The 24,793-nt window shown below is 56.0% G+C and overlaps 3 protein-coding genes across 3 annotated transcripts; 2 read left to right on the top strand and 1 right to left on the bottom strand.

The window, feature by feature from the left end:
• Positions 1-959: 959 nt before the first annotated feature.
• MED11 (mediator complex subunit 11) lies at positions 960-2,478 on the top strand. The gene is made up of 3 exons (XM_042916077.1): positions 960-1,107; positions 1,258-1,388; positions 2,034-2,478. The coding sequence occupies exons 1-3, from the start codon at positions 1,023-1,025 to the stop codon at positions 2,169-2,171; spliced, it is 354 nt and encodes a 117-aa protein (XP_042772011.1). The 5' UTR covers positions 960-1,022; the 3' UTR covers positions 2,172-2,478.
• A 368-nt stretch (positions 2,479-2,846) lies between these two features.
• On the bottom strand, positions 2,847-6,131 carry CXCL16 (C-X-C motif chemokine ligand 16). The gene is made up of 5 exons (XM_042916076.1): positions 5,896-6,131; positions 5,400-5,538; positions 5,049-5,131; positions 3,756-4,175; positions 2,847-3,151 (listed from the first exon to the last, which is right to left on the bottom strand). The coding sequence occupies exons 1-5, from the start codon at positions 5,960-5,962 to the stop codon at positions 3,105-3,107; spliced, it is 756 nt and encodes a 251-aa protein (XP_042772010.1). The 5' UTR covers positions 5,963-6,131; the 3' UTR covers positions 2,847-3,104.
• Positions 6,132-6,559: 428 nt separating this feature from the next.
• On the top strand, positions 6,560-12,794 carry ZMYND15 (zinc finger MYND-type containing 15). The gene is made up of 13 exons (XM_042916779.1): positions 6,560-7,579; positions 7,998-8,232; positions 8,331-8,486; positions 8,741-8,901; positions 9,350-9,502; positions 9,818-9,898; positions 10,047-10,163; positions 10,275-10,363; positions 10,445-10,543; positions 10,657-10,810; positions 10,892-10,950; positions 11,212-11,372; positions 11,576-12,794. Exons 1-13 carry the CDS (start codon positions 6,994-6,996, stop codon positions 11,745-11,747), a joined length of 2,223 nt encoding a protein of 740 aa, XP_042772713.1. The 5' UTR covers positions 6,560-6,993; the 3' UTR covers positions 11,748-12,794.
• Positions 12,795-24,793: the final 11,999 nt, after the last annotated feature.

Below are 24,793 nucleotides of genomic sequence, written 5' to 3'. Positions count from 1 at the left end.
CTTCCATAGGCCGTCGAGGTGGATCTTTCCAAAAAAGGTAAACCTGGTCATAATCCACTTCTCGGAGATCCTTTAAGGGCTCTCAAGTGCTTTCAGAACAAAGTCCAAATTACTCAGCCTGCAAGCCGCCTTCTCCTGATCCGGCTCGCACTTCAGTCTGGCCGCTGCCACACTCCACTCGCTGGGGCCGGGCCGAACGCCTTGCTGTACTCGGGCTGGGCCGGGCAGGCCCCTTCTCAGCACCATGCACCTGCCGCGCTGATCCCCTTTTCCATCCAACCTCCCGGTCACCGGGTTAATTAACCCCTAAGACCCGATTCTGGCAAGGCTGCGTCCCCAAATCCTCGCTCTGAGCTCCCGAAGGTGCACCCTGAGCGTGCCTCTCGGCAAACATCGACCTCACTGTCACGTGGGGCTCCATCCCCTTCACCTCCGGACCCCCAGGCCCCACCGCGTAATAGGGAAGCGGAAAGGGGGAAAGGCTGAGATTGCCAAGCCTGTGCTTCGGTGGGGCTGCAGCCCAGGAGGAAGCGCTAGGACGAACAACGCAACACTCACCAAGTCAGGCTCTGCCCCGGCCTCGCCGGACGCCGACGGAGCCCACGGCCGTCCAGTCCGGAGGGACACCCCAGAGCTGCCGCCATCGCCACCCGGCACCAGCAGACGCGCGATAAATTCTCATAGAAGAAATCAAATAGATACCCCAGGGCAGTGTCGCGAAAGCGGACAGGTCTGAATGACCTCAGTCCGAGGAATGAAATGTTTCACCACCGCCTCTTACCACAGGTGGTCGCGAGGTGGCGGCGGCGGCGCAGACCGGGGCGTGAGCACGGCGCCCTGGGAGTTGTAGTTCACCGGGTGACTACACCCGCCCCAGCAAGGCGAGGCTGCGCTGAGCATCCTGGGAATTGTAGTCTCAGCTAGAGAGCGACCTGCGCAGGCGCAAGCTGACAGCCACTTCCGGGCTCGAGCGTCGAGTTTCGCCGAAGAAGAAAACCCCGCGGAGGAGTCCCGGAGTGACCATGGCGACCTACAGCCTGGCGAACGAGAGGCTGCGGGCCCTGGAAGACATCGAGCGGGAAATCGGCGCCATCCTCCAGAATGCAGGTTCGGGACGCGACGGCGGTACTTGCGCCGCCCGCCGCCAGGCAGTGGGGACGGGAGGGAGCCCGAGTGCTCGCGCTGCGGGGCGGGTCCCGGGGCGGGTCCCGGGGCGGGGCAGCACCCGGCCAGCCCCGCCCTCTCTCCGCCCCGCAGGTACCGTGATCCTGGAATTGTCCAAGGAGAAAAGCAACGAGCGGCTCTTGGACCGGCAGGCGGCGGCCTTCACGGCGTCGGTGCAACACGTGGAAGCGGAGCTGTCGGCTCAGATCCGCTACCTCACCCAGGTGTGTGTGCTGGGAGGTCCTGCGCGCCCGCCTGGCCCTCCGCCTAAGCGTTAGCCTTCGGGGATCGTTGACCTTTGGAGCCAGACGGGACTTGGCCGTCCACACTGGCACCACCCACGACCCAGCCGGATGACCCTTGGCAGAACCTCCCCTCTCCAGGGCTGGCTTCTCCTTCTAAAAAGAAAGTCCTGAAGGCAGGCCCGCCTGCCTCACTGCTCTGCATCACATGAGCTACTGGGACAGGGAATTCCCAAGGACTTGTAAACAATGCCAAACCCACAGGACTTTGCACTTAGAAACTTGACCTGACCTCGTGGGTTTGAAGTGGTTACGTGGAGAAAAGGGACAGGGTCGAGAGGGTTCTGAAGTCATTACAACAGCAACAACCATTTGCTAAGATTTTGCAGCATGCCAGACGCTGCATTGTCTATTCCTACAACAGCTCTAGGAAGTAGTTGTTGTTACCCACATTTTACAGATGAGGTTAAAAGAAGTTAAGTGATTTACCCGAGGTCACCCAGCCACCGCCCATGTGCCATAATGGATTCACACTCAAGGAAGAAAATGATACAGGAGACCGGATGCTTGGGTGGGGAGATGGGGAAGGGAAGGGGTGCTTCACCGATCAATGTGAATGTCCCCTAGGTGGCCACGGGGCAGCCCCATGAGGGTTCCAGCTACTCTTCGAGGAAGGACTGTCAGATGGCCCTGAAGCGAGTGGACTACGCTCGCCTCAAGCTCAGTGATGTGGCCCGAACCTGTGAGCAGATGCTGGAAAACTAGGCCAAGCAGGTGGAGTGAGAGCTCGGAGGAGGACCCGGGACAGGGCCTGTCTGCACCCGGGACAGAACCCAGACACCTGTGCAATGGGTAGTGTGGGCCGCCACATACACGCCCTGCTGGCCAGAGGATATGGGGACAAAGGGACTGAAAGTGGGGGGATGGAGAAACTTGGCAGACCAAGCCTGCCACAACCCTGCCCTGGTTCCTGCTCCTGCCCTCCATGAAAGTGCTGGCGAGCTCAGACAGACGGAGATTCAGACACCAAACCCACTTCCTCCAACACCGTGTGACCCTGTCGCAGGCCTCTGCAGACGGGACCAATGAAGACACGTTCTTCATTGAAAGAAGCAAAAACAAGAACTAGGGGTTTTAATAATAAAAACAGTATCAAGAAAAGCAAGGAGCCCAGACTCTCACTGGAACATACGTGGGTGATACAGGGATTGGGGGAAATGAAACCAAACTGCGTGGGCCCCCCCACCCCCCCCCGCCGGGGAGCAGGGGTGGGAAAGCCCAGGCCCGCACTGTGGGAGAGGAAGCAGGAGGGAGGAACAGCTGGTGTGTGAAGAGAGACGGTGGCAAGTGGGGAGACCCTCAGCGGAGAAGTTGAAGCCAAGAACTGCGGTGAGGGAGCAAGGGGTTGGAGGCCATGTTTGCAGAAGGAAGAGTCAGTAATTATAAAAATAATCTTTAGTAATTAAAAACATACATGAAGACTTTATCCAAGAGATCACATTAGAAGATGGATTTTACAGGATTGTGTAGAAAAAAATAGGAAGGGTCCACAAGAGGGCAGTGCTTGGTTACTTGCACACGAACCAGAAAACAGCTAGAGTGCCTACCAGGCGCCAGAGATCATTCTAATGTATCAATTCAATGCACAGGGGGCTGAATAAATCACAATGGCTGCCCTCGGAGATTTCCATTCTTGGCTCAAGCGTTGGAGTCTGATGCCAAAGGTGTGTAATGGAGCTGTAGATCTGGAAAAGATAAGGAGATTTCGAGATGAGCTCTGAGATCAAGAGAAGCGTAGGGGAATAGCTTGACCTGGGGAGTTAGAGCCCAAAACATTAGCCATACGACCTAGTAACACAACAGGTGCTCAGTAAAGATCTGTGAATTAAATGAATGGCTCCCACGTTCTGCCGTCTTCCTGATCTTGCTCCAAACCCGGCCTGTTTTTTGTCTTAATTTTTTTTTTAATGTTTTTACTTATTTTTGAAGGAGAAAGAGACAGCACGAGCGAGAGAGGAGCAGAGAGAGAGGGAGACACAGAATCCAAAGCAAGCTGTCTGCACAGAGCCCGACGCGGGCTCGAACTCACAGACTGCGAGATCATGACCTGAGCCGAAGGCGGATGCCTGACCGGCTGAGCCACCCAGGCGCCCCAACCCTGCCTCATCTCCCTCTCTAGTCTATAGTCTCTAGCTGACTCTTCTCTCATTGCCTATGATCCACAGTGTAGACAGCCTTCAGAACTGACTGCCTGGGGCAGGTTTCCAGCCAACTAGGAGCTACCAGGGGCAGGATCCCTGCCCAGGAGGCTCTGGGTCCCCAGGAGAGGGGCCTAGAGGCCCAGCTTACCTGGAGGGTGCTGCCGGCACTGCTCCCTCCTCCTCTGGCACAGGATGTACAAGAGGACAACGGTGAGAGCGAGGGTGATGGCCAGGAGGGATACCACAGGGATCGTAGCTGATGTCCCAGATGTAGGTCCCACATTGTCTTCCAACTGCTTCTGCTTCTCCCCAGCCTCAGGCCCAGCCCCGAACCCGTGGCCCACAGTGGGTGTAGCGGTTTCATTGATGTGGGCGAGCTTTGCATCCGAGGACGGCGCTCCTGCTGGAAGCGTGGGTGCCTGGGTGGACCACACGGCAGGTGGCAGGTGCGTCTGGGCAGGGGAGCCCAGGTCTAAAGGGGCCGTTTCTGTGGGCTCAGGAACCTGGCTGCTGGGGGGAGGTGAGTGCTGCCGGGAGGCCGCGCTCCCAGCGTCCACATGTCCACACTCTGGAGAGGCAAGAAGTAAGGGATCAGGGCTCTGAGATGAGGGACAAGGTGACGACGCAGAGGGAAGCGTGGTTGATCAAGGAGAACATCAAGGTAACAGCAGAAGGCCAGAAGAGGAAGGCAGAGGCAGAAGGGAAAGTGGGGGGCAAGGAAGTAAGCCGACCTCAACAGGGAACCACTGGAACAGGCATGCGCTCTGCACTGGGAGGTAGAGCGACCCCAGGGGTGGGGGTGGGGGGGACCCTGGCTCTGCTACAAAGCAGTTGTGTGACCTGTCCCTTGCTTCTCAGCCTCTCTGGGACTCCTTTCTTTCAGTCGTAAAGCAGGGATAACGTTAGTACCGACAGCCGCAGTAGCTAGGAGGCTTAAACGCAATAATGTAGGTCTCTGGAGCCTAACGTACATGCTGAAGTGATGTGACGTCGTGCCTGCAGCAGACTTGGAAATGCATCGGAAAGTAAGGTGGGCCGATGGTGGACAGAAGGACGGACAGACGGATGGACACACACTAAGGCAAATATGGCTTCCATGTTGGAAACCTGATATTGTAAAATATAAGCTATATTTATGCGTACAAACTACACAAAATGCATAAAATATAAATATACAAAAGCCACACACCGTAGAACCCAGGCCATGGGTATCTGGATGCTCGCCATACAGTTCTTTCAACTTTTGTGTATATCTTTAAATTTCCTTAATAAAGTCACAGTGAATGATATTGGGGGAACTGGGACGGAAGGGGCTCTGGCCGGCACCAGAAACCATAGAAAAGTGAGGTGTCACAGGAGAGGAGCCAGGTAAAGAAGACTGTTAAGGGGGAGGACGCAGCCCTGGAAACAGATCTCAGGGAGGAGGGGGGAAAGCTCGTACCTCTGAGATCAAAGCAGTTCATCAGTTCTTGAACCCATTGGTCTCTGCTGCCCCCACACACACTCCGGGCAGGTAGCTGGAACCTGCCGAGGAAAGGCGGGGTCTCACAAGCTGCACCCCTTCTCCCAACCCTTTCCTCATTCCAAAGATGTGAGGTCATCGCCAACAGCAAGTGAGGCCTTTTTCCCAGAACAGGAAATTCCCACGTATATAAGACAGGGAAACACAAAGCTGTGGACAATGTGGAACAAACACAACCCAGAGAGGGGGCTCCCAGGGGTTCCAGTTTGGCCAGAGGGGGTCCTCGCGCCACCCGGAGGCGCTGCGCTCCCCAGCGGTCAGTGAGATTACCGGATGTAGGAGTTACAGCGATGATAGACTTTCAGGTGCTTTCGGAGATGTGCCAGTAACTGACGCTTTGGAGGCGAGCCGGAAGAAATTGCTGTCCCGCAGTAACAGCTGCCAGTGACGCTGCCCTCGTTGCCATCGCCTGAGCGGGACAGGACAGAGGTAGTCGGCACAGGTTCCGGCCGGCGGGGCTCCCCCGGCTGCCACCGAAGCTCCAACCCACTGCTCCGTTGCAGCCTCTTCGCTAGATCCCGGGATCTGACCACCGGGCACAACCCAGCCATCACACCGCCAAACGCGTCCCTGATCGTCCCCCAGCCCAGGTGTCCCCCAGCCTGTCCCCAACCTCAGGCAGCTGGCCCCCTCACTGCCCCGACGGCCTGGGGACCCGGGCTCGGCACTTACTTACCCACCACAACCCTGCGGTCCTCGGCGCCCCCCCCCCTCCCGTCCCGTCCCCGGACTCGGGGGTCTGGGAGCCACCCCGCTCCGGACGAACCTGGCCGAGGCAGCAGCTCCAGCAGGAGGAGGAGAGCGAGGGACCGGAGTCCCCAGGGCCGCCTCATGTCGGGGACCCGGCGGCACCGGAGCGCGGCGTCCAGAGAGTTCCTCCCGGTCCCGTGGGCGCGAGTCCGGGTCGGGGGGCTGCGCGAGCTGGCGGCGCCCTCCTGCCGCGCACGCACCGTCCGAACCGACAGCGCGGTCGGTACTGCGGGGACCGCGCGGACCGCGCCTCCCGCCGCGGGGAAAACCCCGGAGGCGGGGCCCCGCGCCCCCGCGCCCCCGCGCCCCCGCGCCCCCGCGCCCGCCGGGAACGCGCGCCGAAAGCAAAGGAAAAGCCGGCTGCGCGGGGGGCGGGAGGCCCGACGGGCTGACTCCGGCTGCCGTCCGCCCGCCCAGGTCAGGCCTCGAATGCCAGGACTCCGACCCGCTTTCGCTTCCCAGCGCGCCCGGGTCACATGCCGGTGATGCCGGCCGGGGAAGTCCGGGCGGGGGCCGCACACCGGCCGGGCCCCCTCGGCGCGCGCTCCCGACGCGCGGGGCGTGGCCACCGAGGGCGGGCTCCGGCGGCCCTGACGTCACACCCGCGCCCCCCACCCCACCCCCCAGCCAGCCCCGAGGTATTTACCTTCGAAAAGTGGTGGCGGCTGCAGGTACCGGAGGAGCGGAGCGGCCGGGAGGGGCTGGGTCCCCTGGGGCTCCCCGCCGAACCGATCCAAGCCGGAGGGATGCCCGGCTCAGACGGATCCCAGAGTCTTGCCTCCTGCCCAAACCCTTCCCCTCGGGTCAGCCCTCCAAACCTACTCACCGCTCGAACCCCGGTCCTGAGGGTTTGAACCCCCAATACCCCAATACCGCCTCTCTCGTGACTACTCATCTTAAAGCCTCCTCGCCCCCTTCCAAGTCTGTTCCCCATTCCCACCCTGAGCCCCGAAAACTAGCCTCTGCTCCTAACATCCCTCCAATCCAGAGGTTCCCCTCGTAGGTGACCCTCAGACCCACCTCCTCCCCCTCTTGTGACCCGGCCCCAAACTCCCCTCACCGTACATCCGTTCCTCTGCTCAGTCTGGGCCCAGGCCCCTGTGGCCCTGAAGACATGGAGTTTGTATCTGGATACCGGGATGAATTCCTTGATTTCGCTGCCCTCCTGTTTGGCTGGTTCCGAAAGTTCGCGACCGAGCGCAGGGCTGTGGGGGCCAGCCTTGAGGGCCGCTGGCGCCAGCTGGAGACGCAGATCAGAAGGCTGCCCCAGGACCCCGCCCTTTGGGTGCTGCATGTTCTGCCCAACCGTAATGTGGGCATCAGCCTGGGGCAAGGAGCAGAGCCAGGCCCTGGATCGGGCCTGGGGGCTGCCCAGTTCCTGGGAGATGAGTCCCCACTCCACCTGCGAGACCTAAGCCCCTATGTCAGTTTTGTCAGCCTGGAGGAAGGGGAGGAAGCAGAGGAGGAGGAGGAGGAAGAGAATGGAGAGGAGGAGGGTGCAGGCTTGGAGAAGGTAGATCCAGACAAAAATGGGGCCCCTGCCCCTACCAGCAGGGACTCCCCCCAGGAAGCAAACCCTCCAGGGAGGCCAGAGGAGCCTGAGCAAGAGGCAGGAGGTGGAGGAGGTGGCCAGGATTGCTGCCCAGAAGACAAGGCAGAGGACGAAGCAGTCCCTGAGAGGAGGAAGGGGCGGAGAAGTGGTAAGACCCCAGGGTGGGGGCCTGGCCCTGCCCTGACCCCTCTCTGCACGCCCCCCCCCCCCCACTTTGGAAGACCTCCTATACCTCTCAGAGCCTGGCCAGGAGTCACTGACGGTGGCCTGCAGGCTGATGTCGCCCGAAAAGGTGTTTTCATTGACCCACAATGTTTTTTGGTTTTTGGTTTGTTTGTTGTTTTTTTTTAAATTTGAGTCAACATTTATACATCGAAATTAAAAGCCAAACAAACTCAAGAAACACTTAAAGTTGCAACAGCAGGCCTGCATTTCTGCCTGTGCGGCAGTTGGCCCCTGCAGATGAGTCACGTCCTCTCTCCCTGGTCCCTCCTGTTCATTTTGTTGACTTGCCCAGCCCCACTAGGCCTGATGTTCACACCCCTGACTTTCCCCTTCTTCCCCAGAGGCTGCCCCCCTGCACCTTTCCTGCCTCTTACTGGTAACAGACGAACACGGCACCATCTTGGGCATTGACCTACTAATGGATGGAGCCCAGGGCAGTGCAGGCAAGGGCTCAGGGCCAGAGAACCTGGCCCCTCGGGCCTATGCTCTCCTCTGCCACAGCATGGCCTGCCCCATGGGCTCCGGAGACCCTCGAAAGCCCCGACAGCTGACTGTGGGAGATGCCCAGCTGCATCGGTACAGAAATCCAGTATCTGAGACCGAGGGGTGGGGGGAGCTAGGGGTCTGGACTCCTGAGCAACCCCGAGGCTGACTCCGTCTCCACCCCCACTCAGAGAGCTGGAGAGTCTGGTCCCGAGGCTGGGAGTGAAGTTAGCCAAGACGCCGATGCGGACATGGGGTCCCCGGCCAGGCTTCACGTTTGCCTCCCTTCGGGCTCGAACCTGCCACGTTTGTCACAGACATAGCTTTGAAGTGAAGCTGACACCTTGGTGAGCAGCCAGAAAGATGGGGTGACAGGGAGGAAGACCCCAACAGTCAGGCAAACAAGACAAAGCTGGCCGCTGGGGGGCCCGGGAGACAGAATGGGGGACAGGGAAGTAAAAGGAGGGAAAGAGCAGCTGTTGACAGCAGAATATACAGGAAAACAGACCAGGTGATATATGGGCAGCTGCAGGACGGACAGACAGCAGGCCGAGGGCCTCCAGAGATTAACGCCAGGTGTCCCCACCCCCCGTGCCCCCAGCCCCCAGTGTAGTGCGGTCTTGTACTGCGGAGAGTCTTGTCTCCGGGCCGACTGGCGGCGATGTCCGGATGACGTGAGCCACCGGCTTTGGTGCCCGAGGCTCGCGGCCTTCATGGAACGTGCCGGAGAACTGGCAACTCTGCCTTTTACCTACGCCACAGGTACCACGAGGAGATCAAGATGGGGTGGGAGGAACTGGGGCCGGGTGCCCGGCTACGGGGTCCTGGGGCTGACGGGTTAGTAGTGCTGGGGGCTGGATCCCAGAAACAAGGGCTGGGGACTAGACCCCTGGAGCTGAACACGGGGCCTGGGGCTGAGGAGTGTGTGCCCGGGTCCCTGAGAGAGCTCAGGGGATCCGGGCAGCCCAGCTCCACCCCTAACTGGTGACTTTACTTTTTAGACCCTCTGTTTCCCCATCTGCAATATAAGTATATTAACAAATGCTCAAGCCTGGAAAATCGTTCTAAGGATTCTGTGGTGTTCACACCTGCTATGCTGTAGACACTCAGAACCAGATTCAGACCCAGGGTCCTTGGGAGAAACGGAGCAGAGCTGTAGTCTGGGGTCCTGGCCACCAGGCCCTCAACCCCTCCCCTCCTCCTTCTGCAGAGGTGACCAGTGAAACCTTCAACAAGGAGGCCTTCCTGGCCTCACGGGGCCTCACTCGTGGCTACTGGACCCAGCTCAGCATGCTGATTCCAGGCCCTGGCACGCCCAGGCACCCCCGGGGCAGCACGCCATCCCTCAGCCTTCTTCTCAGTGGTTTGTGGGGTTCTCTTCAGGCACGGGCCCCTCAGCCTAGAGGGAAGGACGGGAGAGAAACAAGTTGTCCGGATCCCAGATAACGCCTCTGCATAAGCACCAGACTCCACCATCACCCCCAGGGCTATCGTAGACCTATCTGCAGTCCTCGGGGAAGTCACCCCTGCCCGCCCCTTCCAGGAGCCTCGCCCACAGGCCACTGTCCACGGCTCTTGCTTGCAGCTCCGGGGAATACAACTCCTTTGGAAGGAAGAGGGGGAAGGGCTCGACGGGGGTCTCTCTGACACCAGGATCATCTTCCTTCCTTCCTCTCAGGAGATCCCTACCAGCTTCTCCAGGGGGATGGGCCTGCCCTGATGCCTCCTGTGCCCCCAGATCCGCCCAGGAGCCTCTTTGGTGAGCTGGGGGGGGGCCTTAAGGGAGCCACAGATAGAGACAGAGACTGGAGGACGCAGTCTGGGTGGCGGAGAAAAAGGGGGCTGTTAGACTGGAGGGGCTGGGGTCCAGGCCTGGACCAGGTCCCTCAGTAACCCACTCTCCCCAGGCTCGTGGCAGGATTACTACACGTGGAGGGGCCTCGGCTTGGACTCGCCCATGGCCGTGCTTCTCACCTACCCGCTGACTGTGTACTATGTCATCACCCACCTGGTGCCCCAGTCCTGTAAGGAGAGCCGAGCAGGGGGACAGAAGTGCAGGGGGCAGGGGGGCAGGGGGCTGGAGGGGGACGAGGGGAAGGGAGACCATCTTCTTAAGTGGCCAGCTTCTCCCCCAGTCCCTGAGCTCAACATCCAGAACAAGCAGTCACTGAAAATCCATGTGGTGGAGGCCGGGAAGGAGTTTGACCTGGTCATGGTGTTTTGGGTAAGTCCCTCCGGGACAGAAGGTTGGGTACGTGGAGGTGCGCGCAAGGTGAGCCCCTGATCTGTCTTCTCTGTCCTTCAGGAGCTCTTGGTCTTGCTCCCCCACGTGGCCCTAGAGCTGCAGTTTGTGGGCGATGGCCTGCCCCCCGAGAGTGACCAGCAGCATTTTACCCTGCAGAGGGTGAGGGCTGGTGGGCGGGTGGGGGTGGGGCCTGCTCTCCCCTGTCTTGCCTAAGGCAGCTTCCCAGTGCCCTAACGTCTAGCCCTTTCTCCACTCCGCTCCTGGCTCCCCAGGATGGCCCAGAAGTGTCTGTCCGTCCTGGTTCCGGGGTATCGGGGCGGCTCAGCTCCGGGACCAAGGAGAAGGGGGGCCGCAGAGACCTGCAGATCAAGGTGTCTGCACGACCCTACCACCTGCTCCAGGGGCCCAAACCTGACGTGGTTATCGGTAAGAGCCTGGGGTAGGCGTGTGGGGAGGCGGGAGAAGGCCACGGGCGACACCATCTGCCCGCTCTCCCTCTATCTGCAGGGTTTAACTCCGGCTTCGGTCTCAAGGACACCTGGCTGAGCTCGCTGCCCCGGCTCCAGGTGGGGGATGGGGCAAAAGGGACCTGCTCTCTCCTCCTGCCCCGACCCCTCCTCCTTTTCCGAAAGCCTCTTCTTCCCACCATCCGCTCCGGACACGGGGCGCGCCCAGGGTCCTTCTGACCCTGTCTGTCCGTCTGTCTGTCTGTGTGTCTGCCTGACTCGTGACTCTCCCCCTCCCTGTCTGCCGCTGGCGCCGGGGGAGGGATTGGGGTGCGGCGCCGCTGGGAGAGTCTGAGGCCCGCGCCCCGCCCCCACCCCTAGTCCCTCCGAGTGCCGGCCTTCTTCACCGAGAGCAGCGAGTACGGCTGTGTGATGGACGACCAGACCATGGCGGTGGCCACGGGAGGGGGCACCAGCCCCCCGAGACCCAATCCCTTCCGCTCCCCTTTTCGCCTGCGAGCGGCCGACAACTGCATGCCCTGGTAACTGCCCGCGACCCCCGCCGCCCTCCTCCCGGGAACCCCCTGCTCGGCCCCCGGCCCCCGGCCCCCGGCCCCCGGCCCCGCACTCGCGGGCTTCCGCCGCTTGCACCTGCCGCCCCGCCCCGGGGGCGTGTTCCGTTATGGCCGCCCCGCGCCCCGCCCGGGCCGCCCCGCCCCTCCCTGACGGCGCCACGCCCCCTCAGGTACTGCAACGCCTTCATCTTCCACCTGGTCTACAAGCCCCCGCAGGGGGGCGGGGCCCGCCCGGCGCCGGGTCCCGCGCCCCAGGCCCCGCCCCCCGCCGCGCCCCCCGCCCCCGCCCGCAGACGCCGAGGGGAGAAGAAACCTGGGCGGGGGGCCCGCCGGCGCAGGTGAGGGCCCAGGTGTGGCCGCCCGGCCCCCCCCCGCCCAACACGCCCCCGAAAGCAGATCGGAGCCGCGCACGGCCGGGGGGAGGCGTTTGGCGGATCGCGCGGAGGTAAATAAAAGGGCTCGTTTGACACCACTGAGTCACGCGCCTCCCGGTTATACGCCCTGGACGGGGTCCTTAAACGCGCAGGAGAGGAAAGGATTTCGGGATGACTCATTTTCCTCCAGCTTCTTTCCGCCCCGCCATGGCTGTCGCCTCCCTTCCCCGTGGCTGCGACCCTCCTTGGCAATCCCAAACTCCTGGTGTGTGTGTGGGGGGGGGGGGGCGTAAGTCATTTCCAGGCCCCTGTAACCCTCGGGGACCTGCCCCAACGCAAGACCCGAGAAGGGGAAAGTGGCTTCTCACTAGCAGGCAGGGCAAAAGCATACAGGCTCCGAGGGGCGCACAGACCCCGTGGTTTAGAGGCAGCGAAGGGCCCCAGGCCACCCAACCCTGGGCCCTCCTCGTCCGGTCTCCACCTTCTCTCGTTCAGCATATCCACTGAAGGGCCAACTTCTGAGTCAGCCTGCCAAAGGCATTCAAGTTCACCTGTTCGTTCGCCAGGCAGAGAATTCCCTCTAGGCATTAGTCCCCTGCTTCAATCCCCTTTCCTCCATTCTTAAAATCCCCGTGAGTGTGGGCTGGGCTTAGTGCCTCTGTGGCTAAGTACAGAAAGGGAAAAGTAACAGAAGCTTGGCACACACCACTTGCCCCCAGTGAGTAAGTCATGTTGACGTCATGTGCTCCCCGACTTGTTGCAATGAGGCCCCATCACCTTAGTGTTCTTCCTAAGAATCCCTGAGCTCTGTCTCATCCTGAGAAAACATCGGACGAATCCTGTGGGACAGTCTACAGAACGCATGACCACTCCTGCCAAAGTGTGAAAGTCACCAGAGACGAGGAAAGACCAAGAAACTGACAGACTGGAAGAGACAGAGGAGACATGATGTCTAAAGATGACGTATCCTGGGTCAGATCCTGGGGCAAAGAAAGGACTTTGGTGGAAAAAACTGGGGAACCCAAATAAAATCTATATTTAGCTAACGGTATGGTGTCTGTGCTAATGTCTCAGTTTCCATAAACACACTGTGGTGGTTTAAGACATAACGTTAAAGGAAAATGGGTGAAGGGGTACAGGAACATTCTGTCTTTGTAGCTCACCTATAAATCTAAAAATTATTTCATTTTTTATAATGTTTTATTTATGTATTTTGAGAGAGAGAGAGAGACACAAGGGAGGGGCAGCAGGGAGAGAGAGAGGGAGACAGAACTCCAAGTAGGCTCCAGGGAGCTGGTTCACTGGCTGCATAAGGAAATGCAAATTAATAAGAAAAAGAAAGTGAAATACACAATCCCCTGGTTTGCATCTATAATAGCTAAAATGAAATTTTAAAAAGAGTTCTGAAAAAAAATTTTAACACTTATTTATTTCTTTTCAAGAGACAGAGAGTGAGCAGGGGAGGGTCAGAGAGAGAGGGGGAGACACAGAATCCGAGACAGGCTCCAGGCTCTGAGCTGTCAGCACAAAGCTCAACACGGGGCTTGAACTCACTAACCCTGAGATCATGACCTGAACCGAAGTCCGACCCTTAACCGACTGAGCCACCCAGGCGCCCCCTATCTTTGGTTTTAAATGCTTCAGGGTAGGAGAGCATGTTTGGGGCAATGTGGAACCCACAGCTCCCTATGGAACAACCACAGGTGTCCTTACACAATCCAGACAGGCAGGAAGTCATTCCCCGGGGAATAATCTGGAAGCCAGCCATCAGCCGCCAAGAGTCACCGCATTAGCATACAATCAGGTACCGTTCAAAAGGCCGTATTATGAGTAACATAAGACCCTCCTCTCTCCCCTATTACTTGGGAAATTCCAAGATTTTAACAAGCACTGTGCCACGAACTGGGACACAGACAAAAAATATATTATCATACCACAATATCACACCCCCAGCTTTTTCCCAGAGTGTTTGAAGGCACAGCCCAGACATCAGTCATCTTACTCATATGCATCCATAACTAACTCATAAGGGCTTTGAAAAAACTGTAACCACGGGGCCATTATCACACCGAAAAAGTTAGCATTTATTCTTTAATATCTTGTAATACCCAATTCACGTTCAAATTTCTTCGATTATCTCAAAGATGGCTTTTACAGCTGGTTTGTTGCAAGCAAGAAACAAACAAGGTCCAGGGCGCCTGGGGGGCTCAGTGGGTTAAGCCACCGTCTTCCGCTCAGGTCATGACCTCATGGTCTGTGAGTTCAAGCCCCGGCGTCGGGCTCTGTGCTGACAGCTCCGAGCCTGGAGCCTGCTTCGGATTCTGTGTCTCCTTCTCTCTCTCCTCCCCCACCCTTAAAAATAAATACACATTAAAAAAAGAAAGAAAGAAAGAAACAAGGTCCACACGTGGCTTTGGCCGCTGTGTCCCTTTGGTCTCTTTTACTCTGTAAGGGGATTCCCTGTCTTTTTTCTTTCTTTTTTGTTTTCATGCCTCCGTGAGAAACTGAATCATTTGTCCTGTAGAAAGTTTCTCATCCTGGATCTGGCTGACCGCTGACTCGGGATTTTTTTTTTTTTTTTTTTTTTTTTAATTTGTCTGTCTTCCTTAGTGCCTGTAAGCGGGTAGATAGATCCAACTGGGAAAGGCCCTTCTCGAGTGGCCTCTGCCAACCTCCAGGCAGGGTTCATGCCACCTTCCGCCCCCTCTCCACCCTCCAGCCAGCAGCCTCCAAATGAAGACATTGTGGAACTTCCCCCGTGTGCTTGCTCAACGGATTCCTTCTCAGCCTAAACATCACTTCCTTAGGAAAGTACAACTTCCTTGACTCCCAGATAAGGGTAGACCCGCCCACCCCACCCCCCCTGCTGAGCCCTCAGCACCCTAAAACTCTAAAAGGGAAGCCTAGGTCCCTGGTGAATTGAGGGGGAATGGAGCTTTTTACCACTCCCTTGGCCAGAAAATAACCTTTCCCTAAATTCCTGCTGTCTACCGCATAAAAGTATGAAAGGATATGGTTATCTCCGGCTGGTAGGATTACTAAGGATTTGCGGGCTCATTTGACTTAGCCGTGTGGCTCATTTTTCTTCCATAAGCATACGGTACCTGTAGCACAAAAATGTTTAATTTACGAGTTGCTGTCTTTAATGATTCACTTCCTCAGTACTGATTGAATGCACACGAGGCTTCGTGCTGTACTTTAGAGAGGCGACGGGGAGAACAGACACGCTTTCTGGCTCCGTGAAGCTTTCAGTCCACGGCAGGGGCCAGCAGGCTGTGGCCTCCGGCCAAATCTGGCCCTTTCGTACGACCGGCAGGCTACGAAGCCAAAAGAAGAACGTTTTGTGATGTGAAAATTGTATGAACTTCAAATTGCAGTGTCCCTAAATCTATGATGAAATAGACCCACAACTATTTATGTGTTGTCTGTGGCTACTTGAATGATACAAACAGACTTGTGCTTGTGACAAACCATGTGGCCCCACAAAGCCTCAAATATTTGCTAACAGGCTCTTCATAGGAAAAGCACACCGACCCCTGGTTAGGGCAGGATTTCCAAAAAGCAGGGGCGCCTGGCTGGCTCAGTCAGAAGAGCATCCAACTTTGATCTCCGGGTTGTGAGTTCGAGCTCCCCATGTTTGACGTAGAGATTACTTAAACACACTTAAAAAGGAAGATTTTCAAAATGCAGATTTATGAGAGTTTATCAAGTCAATTCAGTGGGCCTCAAACAGTGTCCTATTTTTAAAAATTGTTTAATGTTTGTCTTTGAGAGAGAGAGAGAGGGCAAGTAGGGGACAGGCAGAGAGAGAAGGAGACACAGAATCCAAAGCAGGCTCCAGGCTCTGAGCTGTCAGCACAGTACCGGTGTAGGGCTCGAACCCACGAACCACGAGACCATGAGCTGAGCCGAAGCCAGATGCTTAACTGACTGAGCCCCCCAGGCACCCCACACCATATATCTTTATATGTGTGTTGCATCGTGATATGAAATGTACTCCTCACTGTAGACCGTGGTCAAAACATCTGAAAGTCACTGGCTTAGAAGGAGGCCTGGAAGACACAGAGAAGTAACCAGAAAGTTATGGTACAGTGTGATTGCTGTGAGGGTGAAAAAGCTACAGACTTAGAGACAGAAGAGGCACTTAAGACAGCCTTGGGGTATCAGCGAGGGCTTCTTGGAAGAAATGACATCTAAGCAGTGACCTGAAGGACAACTAGGAGTTAGCCAGGGAAAGAAGAGAAAAGATGGTCACGGCATGTGCAAAGGTCCTGGGGCAAAAGTAAGTAAGGCCTTTGGGAGAAAGTTACAAGGGGTTCGGAGTTTAGAATGAGGTGAGGCTTCTTTAAACTACTTCTTTCCTTACTCCCCATCACATTACTCTTCCATTTTCATGGAGCAATTATCAGTTACTTGATTATCTCATTTATTTATTTACGTTTATTACACCTCCTCCAACGCATTTGAAAAAGTAAATTCCACGTCAGGGGACACCTGCCTTGTTTATAACCACGGCTTTTGCTTATAACAGCCACTCAGCTCTTACTACAGGAGTTTCAGGAACATATTCCTGCTAGATTGGAGGGACGAACGGACCCTGGGAGGGTTAAGACTTGAGGAGACCCACCCACTGGGAGGCTTTGGTAAAAACGCGGGCAAGAGATTATGGTGCCTTCGATGTTGGGGACAAGCAGATGGACGTTAGGGCTAATGAGGAGCCGGGTAGGATCAGCGAACAGATACTGGGGCCAAGAAATGAAGGGTGCTGGTGGCTCCCAGCTGGGGCAGCGAGACAGACACAAGAGCCACCTGCTCGTGGCAGCACGGCCATGGACGTGAGGAGTGGAGTTAAGTAGGTAGAAGGGGGTCGGAGAGAAAGGCGAGGAGTTCAGGAGGCTCTGTGAAACGTGAGCCCTCTGTGGGCCTCCTCGTGACTCCGGAGGCAGCTGACAGGGTGACGGGGGCGGGGGTCACACAGCCAGGGGTGGGGGACAGCGTCCGGAGAGAGCGAGGTGCCTTCTCAGCAGAATCCTGGTGCAGGACAGGACAAGGAGGAAGAGGGGCCGGCAGGGGCATGACAAGTCCTGAGGGCGGCAGAAAAGCCGGGAGAGACCGTAAACAGAGAGAGGGTGGTCAGCTGCCTCAGATGCTGACACAGGGTGTGTCAGGGAAGATAAGGTGATTAAGTGTCCCCTGGACGCCGGACCGGGACACGGGAGCATTCGATAGAGTGGCGGGTGCAGACTGGAAGGGGCAGGGAAGGGGGGGGTGCGAATTAGAGGCAACCCTAAGAAGAAAATTCAAAGGACCCTTAATCCCAGCACCCGGGGACAGCCACTGTCACCGTGTCGGTGTGTTCACAGCCTCTGCACATCCTTTTTTTTTTTTTTTTTTTTAAGTTTATTTATTTATTTTGAGAGAGAGAGAGAATCCCAAGCAGGCTCCACACTGTCAGCGCAGAGCCCGATGCGGGTCTTGAGCTCACGAACCGCGAGACCGTGACCTGGGCCAACGTCGAGGCAGCTGTTTAACCGACCGCGCCACCCAGGCGACCCCCTCCGCGCATCTTTTTACAAAACTTTAATAACCCAGGTGGACACAGTGCCAACCAGCCTGCTTTTTTTCATATAACATGTGACCCAACGGATGTCCGCGTCCTCATGCATTCTCTCTTCATCGATGGCTCACGCTGATCTACTTTATGAACGCGACATACCCAGGCCCACATTGGGGACAGTTGGGACATTCCTGATTTTTCTCTGTGACAAATGAAATAGGAAGTAGAGAGTGTCCCGGGACACAAAATAGCCTGAGCCTGGCTGGTGGGTGGGGGATGGCTTTGCGCGGAGTCTCTGGCCGAGGACCGAGGAAGGGAAGTCCGTATCAGGGGGGAAGGAAGGCAACAGGGATCTGTGTGGGGCGCGAGTCCCAACCCAGCCTGCTGGACTCCGGAAACAAGAGCTACCAGCACAAACAGGACAGCGCCTGATCTCAGGACACAAAGTCACCCACAGAGGGAGCTCCTCCCCCTTCTCAGGGGACACGGTGTGGCTCTGAGGGGGGAGGACATTGAAAACCCCAAAGAACCCAGAAGAATGGCGCTGGCGGCCGGACGACCGGAGGGTTTGGGAGCTGTCACTTTGCACTGGGAACATCGCCCAGGAGGGACAGGAGGCACCACGATGCGGGTACCCGCCTGCTCGGGAGGTCATGGCTTTAGTCTCCCAAGTGTTTGGAGAGTCTCCTGCTGTCTTTCTCTCATTGATTTCCAGTTTGCCTACCTTGTGGTCAGAGAGCACACCCTGTGTGATTCCAGAGCCTGGTCTCGGGGCCCGGGAGAGGGTCCGTCTTGTATATGTCCCGTGGGCGCTTGACAAAAACGTGAAGCTTGCTGTTGTTGGGTGAAAGGTGTCAGCTGTCAGCCGACGGTGTGGTTGGCTTCTCTAGCCTTGCTGACTTTCTTCTGCCTGGTCGCTCAGTCAGTGGCTGGAGGTAGGTCATGGGTCCCGGGCTTAGACAAACCCGGTCTGAACCCAGGCAGATTCAGACCCGGAACCCTGGAGAATCTCGTCTGAGAGCCACGCTCTGTTGGCCTGGCACGGAAAACACAAAGAGGCAATACGCACGCAGGGCTTAGTCGAGTCGGACTGTGTTCTAAGCGCTTTATTTACATATGTGAGTAAATAAGTTTCATCCTCGTAACAAACCTGGAGGTCAGGTGTTCTTAGTATCCCCCATTTTATTTAAAAAAAAAATTTTTTTTAACGTTTTATTTATTTTTGAGACAGGGAGAGACAGAGCATGAACAGGGGAGGGGCAGAGAGAGGGAGACACAGAATCGGAAACAGGCTCCAGGCTCTGAGCTGTCAGCACAGAGCCCGACGCGGGGCTCGAACTCACGGACGGCGAGATCATGACCTGAGCCGAAGTCGGCCACCCAACCAACTGAACCACCCAGGCGCCCCTACCCCATTTTACAGATGAGAAGACTGAGGCACGGGGAGGTTAAGTCAGGTCACCAAGGTCAGTAGGGAAGCCTGGAAACAATATGTGCTTGTAACCTCTTGGGAAACTGCTTCTTGGAAAACAACACAACTTCCCGGAACAGATAACGGAGGGCTTACTTTTGAAAGGCTTTTATTTCCCTTTCGTGATTGGCCATGAACAGAATCACAAACACGTCTGCCGAGTTTTCTGTGAAATTCACGGAGAGATTTAAGCGGGGGGGCGGAGCTCCTGGAAATGGATCAGCGAGCTTCTAGAAAGATCACTAAACTCCACCTGATGCCGCCGGCCTCAGCACTGTTTGTTTGTTTGTTTTTAATGTTTATTTATTTTTGAAAGACAGAGTGTGAGCAGGGTAGGGACAGAGAGAGAGGGGGACACAGAATTCGAAGCAGGCTCCAGGCTCTGAGCTGTCAGCACAGAGCCTGACACGGGGCTTGAACTCATGAACTGTGAGATCATGACCTGGGCGGAAGTCGGACCCTTAACCGACTGAGCCACCCAGGCGCCCCGGGCAAGTCCTGACTTCATGTGCCTCAGGTGTAAAATGCAAACTCGTCTTTGAAGACTTATTACTATGGAGAAAAGAAGTAAATATCTCGTTAATAATATTTTATATTGATTACATGGTTAAATAACAACAGTTTAGATATATTAGGTTAGTTAAAATATCGCCTTATTGGCGCCTGGGTGGCTCAGTCGGTTAAGCGTCTGACTTCAGCTCAGGTCATGATCTCACAGCCCGTTAAGTTCGAGCCCCGCGTCGGGCTCTGTGCTGACAGCTCAGAGCCTGGAGCCTGCTTCGGATTCTGTGTCTCCCTCTCTCTCTGACCCTCCCCCAATCGCGCTCTGTCTCTCAAAAATAATAAATAAATGTTAAAATAAAAAAGGGGGGCGCCTGAGTGGCTCAGTTGGTTGAGAGTCCAACTTCGGCTCAGGTCGTGATCGTGCAGTTCGTGAGTTCAAGCCCCATGTTAGGCCCTGTGCCGACAGCTCAGAGCCCGGAGCCTGCTTCGGATTCTGTGTGTGTCTCTCTCTGTGTCTCTCCCCCACTCATGCTCTGTCTCTCTGTCTCTCTCTCTCTCAAAAATGAATACACATTCAAAAATAATAAAAACATAAAATAAAAATTAAAAACCTTCTGGGGTGCCAGGTTGGCTCAGTCAGTTGAACGTCTGACTCGGTTTTGGCTCAGGCCGTTATCTATCTCACGGTTTGTGAGTTCGACCCCCGAGTCAGGCTCTGTGCTGACAGCACAGAGCCTGCTTGAGATTCTCTCTCTCTCTCTCTCTCTCTCTCTCTCTGCCCCTCCCTGCTTGCGTTTGCTCCCTCTCTCTCAAAATAAATAAATAAACATGAATGAAAATAAAATACCTTCTTAAAAAAAAAAAAAAAGACAAGCCTCAGGGGTCAGAGGCCTGAGTTAGCATCCCGGCTCCCCACTTACTGGCTTCACGATCTTGGACAAGTTACCCTCTCTGCATCTGTTTCCCCACCTGCAGAAAGGGGACAGCAATAAGACTGTCATGAGCACGAGGCAGATCACTAAACCTAGATGCTTACGAGGTCCTTGGCACAGAGGCTTCCACAGATGCTGCACATTGTCATTACTAGCCCAGCAAAGTGGCAGAGAGGACAAGCCCAGGACGGAATCCACAACTGAGACGAACCCTCCACTTTCCCAGAGACGCCGTCTAACCCTGTTGGCCACCTGCCACCCCCCGAAGTCCGCGTTTGCCAGGGCTTATCCCCGAGTGACGCCCTCCTACCTCCCCCCATCGTGCCTCAAACCATCAGACTGTTTCTCAGCTGCCCTCTTGCTCTCATGGCAACTTGGCTCTGCTCCGAACTGAGTCCTCGAAGGGACGGTGGTCTCTCCCACATGGCTCGCATCCTGAGGTGAGGCACGTGTCTTTCGGCCTCCCTGCTGCTGCTTCCACTCTGAGGTCTCTCGCCACCCCCCCCTCCCCCCGCCGCCACCTTACTTGCAAAACCCCAAGCGCGACTGGACCAAGCCCCACCGACGGGGACACTGTGCCCGAGCTCCCCAGCACGGCTGGGGGCGGCGGGTCTCGCCGTGAGTCCCCAGCGGTGAAGCACCCAGAGGCTCTCAGCCCTGCCCTCCTGGGTTCTCTGGACGGACGACTGCGCGCCGCCTCGCTCCCCAGAGGGCAGCACTTTGTCGCCACCCTCGGCCAGCCACCCCGGTTCTTCCCTTTCCAGAGAGGCCACTGCTCATCTTTCCCCTGGGACTTCTCACCATGACCGCTCCCTGCAAATTCCTCTCTGTTTGTTTCTTGGTCTTTCGTGTTGAATTTGCCCCTTGGGTGCCTTGGTCACCTCTGTCCCCCCCCCCCCCCGTTCCCGTCCCCACCACTCCGATGGAGGCGCCCTGGTTGAAATGCGGGGGGGGGGGGGGCGCATTTCACGAAGCTGCCCGCCCTCCTCGGAACTCGGCCTTGGCCTCCAGGACTCACACTGCCCTGGTCTTCCCCAGGCCTCGCCAGGCGACCCTCTCCTGGCCCCTCCACCTCTGGCCCGCCTCCTATTCTCTCGCCTCTTTTCTCGGCCACCCTCCCTCTCCCAGCCCTGCCCCACTCCTGCCTCCCCCCCCCGCCCCCCCCCCCCCCCGCCTTCTCACGTTGGTAATGGCAGCCCCATCCCATCACCAACTCCAGATCTCGGGGTCAGCTCCCTCTTCATCTCATCTGCTCTCCCCTGGCTCGCCAAGCTCGGACCACTCCGCCCCTGTGCTGCGCCTGCCACGGCCCACGCTCGTCCCCAGGGCCTTTGCACATGCTGTTGGCTGCACCCCACACTCTCCCTGCCAAACCTCCCTTCTTTCCTGGTCCCCCCTGCCTCAGAAAGCCCTTCCTGGGCCCCCGGAATGAGAGCAGTCCTCAACAGCTGTGACTTCAGCGCCTAAACTCCTATTTTTCTGCACGATTCATTGCTACCGAAGGCTGTGCATTCATTGGCTTACGTGCTTACTGTTTGCCCCTCCCAACTGAACCCCCAGCATGTTCAGCAGTGCCTGGTATCAGGGCGCCCGCGTGGCTCAGTCGGTTAAGCGTCCGACTTCCCTCAAGTCATGATCTCACAGTTTGTGAGTTCGAGCCCCGCGTCGGGCTCTGTGCCCACAGCTCAGAGCCTGGAACCTGCTTCGGATTCTGTGTCTCCCTCGCTCTCTGCCCCTCCCCTGCTTGCATTCTGTTTCTCTCTGTCTCAAAAATAAACAAACATTAAAAAAATTTTTTTTTTTTTACATCTTGGCACTTTCCCTCTGCCTACGTCATCAGGCCTGTGGATGACGCACCAGACCGATCACAAGCACAGGAGTTAGAGTCTGACAGGCCCGAGTTCAAGTCCCGGCTTGAGTGGTCCCAGCTGTGTGGTCTTAGGCAAGTTACTCAGCTTCTCTGAGCCACGTAGACTCATTCTGCAAACATGTGCCGAGTGCCTACTTTACAACGGGGTCACCTTGCTACGCCTGTCCTAAGGATTATATAAGATAACGTAGGCCATGTCTCTAGAACCAAGCCCGGCTAATTATGATTAAGTACTCAATCATCTGGTGCTGTTTATCCTTCACGTTTCGTCATGATACGGTCTCAGAGTCTATTTATAATCATGCGTGTTTACCATCTGGATTTTCTCATTGGTCAAAAACTATTTAGGGCCAGGGCACCCGGCTGACTCAGTCTCTGGAGCGTTGAGACTCTTGATCTCGGGGTTGTGGGTTCTAGCACCACGTTGGGTGTAGAGATTGCTAAAAAAATAAATAAATAAATAAATACACTTTAAAAAATTTTATTTAGGACTGCCTCGGGGTCCTAAAGGGGTTGGGTTTTGTTACAAACGCTTGGAAGTTTCCAGTTTATTGCACTGGGGATCAGAGAATGTGGCCAGGTCAGTTTCAGGTTTGAGGAACCTGGAATTTCTTTCAGGGTCTAATGTTGATTTGTGAATGTTTCATTGGCAGTGAAAAGGTGTGTTCTCCATTTATAAGATACAAAGGTCAACAAGGATTTGAACACAAGCCCCAGGATGGATAATTTATGACTGACCACTGCTGTATTCCTGGCATCCAGCAACAGGCCTGATGTACATCATCCAGGTTCAATAAATATTTGTTGAATGAGTGGCTAATTAATCAAGCAACCTTATTATCACTTAGATTCTCAATACCTTTGTACCTTTGCATATTTTTTTCCTTCTCCATCTGGCAAAGCCTGGTGAGTTATGTCACATCTTCCCATCCCAACCCATTACATATTTTTAAAAAGATTTTATTTTATTTATTTTCTAATAATTTTTTTTTTAGAGACAGAGCAAGTGCATGTGAGCGGGGGAAAGGCACAGAGAGAGAGAGAGAGAGAGAGAGAGAGAGAGAATCCCAAGTAGGCTCTGCATCATCAGTCCAGAGCCAGAAGCGGAGCTCGAACTCAGGAACAGTGAGAACATGACCTGAGCTGAAATCAACAGACGCTTAACCGACTGAGCCACCCAGGCGCCCCTAAAAAAGCATTTTTAACTTGCATGTCTTGGTGCAAAGTCGAGAGCAAAATAACATGGCAATTAATCAAGAAATTAAACTGGGGCGCCTGGGTGGCTCGGTCGGTTAAGCGTCCGACTTCGGCTCAGGTCATGATCTCACGGTCCGTGGGTTTGAGCCCCGCGTCGGGCTCTGTGCTGACAGCTCAGAGCCTGGAGCCCGTTTCCGATTCTGTGTCTCCCTCTCTCTCTCTGACCCTCCCCCGTTCATGCTCTGTCTCTCTCTGTCTCAAAAATAAATAAACGTTAAAAAAAAAAAAAAAGAAATTAAACACATCGCCTTCCTGCCCTCCCCAGATAATAGTGACAGAATTACAGACACAATCTGGCCCCGTGGTTCCAGTCTGTTCCAATCTGTCCCCAAGGTTGGAAGGGAGGTTTCCGCACCTGTTAGTGCCCCACTGTGGCTCCTGTAAAGTCCTATGTTGAAGTCCTAGGCTCCAGGACTTCAACATGTGGCTGTATCCAGAAGTAGGGTCTTTAAATAAGTTAAAGTGAGGTCACCACAGTGGGGCCTTACCCAAAATGACCGATGTCCTTATAAAAAGAGGAAATTGGGGCACAGACACGTACAGAGGGAAGATCACGCGAAGTCACAGGGAGAAGGAAGCCAGAGAAAGTGCACTCAGAAGCAGCCAGGCCAGGGGCACCTGGGTGGCTTGGTTGGGCGTCCGACTTCAGCTCAGGTCGTGATCTCAAGGTTCATGAGTTTCAGCCCCGCGTTGGGCTCTGTGCTGACAGCTCGGAGCCTACAGCCTGCTTTGGATTCTGTGTCGCCCTCTCTCTCTGCCCCTCCCCTGCTTACGCTCTTTCTGTCTTTCAAAAATTAATAAATTTGTAAAAAAGAAAAAAGAAAAAGAAGCAGCCACCAGCCCCGCCAACCTCCTGATGCTGGCCTTCGGGCTTCCAGAACTGTGAGAGTAGATTTCTGCTGTTTAAGCCCCCAAGTCCGTGGTCCTTTGTTCCTCAGCCCCAGCAGATGAATACATCACCCGGAAAGGCCAGCCAGAGGGGAACCTATGGAGGGGACAGAGCATCATGTGGTCCCAGCCAGGCTGCCCCCTGCTGGGGGCTCTTCCTTGCTGCTCAGCGGTCCCTAATTAGGATGTGACCCACACCTCTCAGTAGCACTGAGCAGAGAGTGACCCTGAAATAAATGTACGGTTGACTCTTGAACAACGTGGGTTCGAACTGCGTGGGTCCGCATATACACGGGTTTTTGCAATAAATACAGTACGGTGCTGTCAATGTATTTTCTCTTCCTTATGACTTTCTTACTAACGCTCTTTTTTAGAGAGAGAAAGAGAGCACGCGTGCGCTTGCGCGAGTGGAGGAGGGGCAGAGAGACAGAGACCACCCACCCCCGCCCCCCGCAAGCCGGCTCCGCATCATCAGCACAGCCCCACGCGGGGCTCCAACCCACGACCAGGAGATCACGACCTGAGCCGAAATCGG

The sequence above is a fragment of the Panthera leo genome, chromosome E1 (genome assembly GCF_018350215.1).
Source record: "Panthera leo isolate Ple1 chromosome E1, P.leo_Ple1_pat1.1, whole genome shotgun sequence".
NCBI classification, from domain to species: domain Eukaryota; kingdom Metazoa; phylum Chordata; class Mammalia; order Carnivora; family Felidae; genus Panthera; species Panthera leo.
Note: the sequence above shows the minus strand (reverse complement) of the source record. Positions and strands in the feature narration are given on the sequence as shown.

Excerpts from the sequence above, each read along its gene's own strand:
- CXCL16 (XM_042916076.1), bottom strand. The coding sequence starts at position 5,962 with ATGAGGCGGCCCTGGGGACTCCGGTCCCTCGCTCTCCTCCTCCTGCTG. Across the intron at positions 5,539-5,895 it reads GGAGCTGCTGCCTCGGCCAG|GCGATGGCAACGAGGGCAGC; the intron begins GTTCGTCCGGAG and ends TGTCCCGCTCAG. Across the intron at positions 3,152-3,755 it reads GTGCCGGCAGCACCCTCCAG|ATCTACAGCTCCATTACACA; the intron begins GTAAGCTGGGCC and ends TATCTTTTCCAG.
- MED11 (XM_042916077.1), top strand. The coding sequence starts at position 1,023 with ATGGCGACCTACAGCCTGGCGAACGAGAGGCTGCGGGCCCTGGAAGAC. Across the intron at positions 1,108-1,257 it reads CGCCATCCTCCAGAATGCAG|GTACCGTGATCCTGGAATTG; the intron begins GTTCGGGACGCG and ends TCCGCCCCGCAG. Across the intron at positions 1,389-2,033 it reads AGATCCGCTACCTCACCCAG|GTGGCCACGGGGCAGCCCCA; the intron begins GTGTGTGTGCTG and ends AATGTCCCCTAG.
- ZMYND15 (XM_042916779.1), top strand. The coding sequence starts at position 6,994 with ATGGAGTTTGTATCTGGATACCGGGATGAATTCCTTGATTTCGCTGCC. Across the intron at positions 8,902-9,349 it reads GCCTTTTACCTACGCCACAG|AGGTGACCAGTGAAACCTTC; the intron begins GTACCACGAGGA and ends CTCCTTCTGCAG. Across the intron at positions 10,811-10,891 it reads CAAACCTGACGTGGTTATCG|GGTTTAACTCCGGCTTCGGT; the intron begins GTAAGAGCCTGG and ends CTCTATCTGCAG.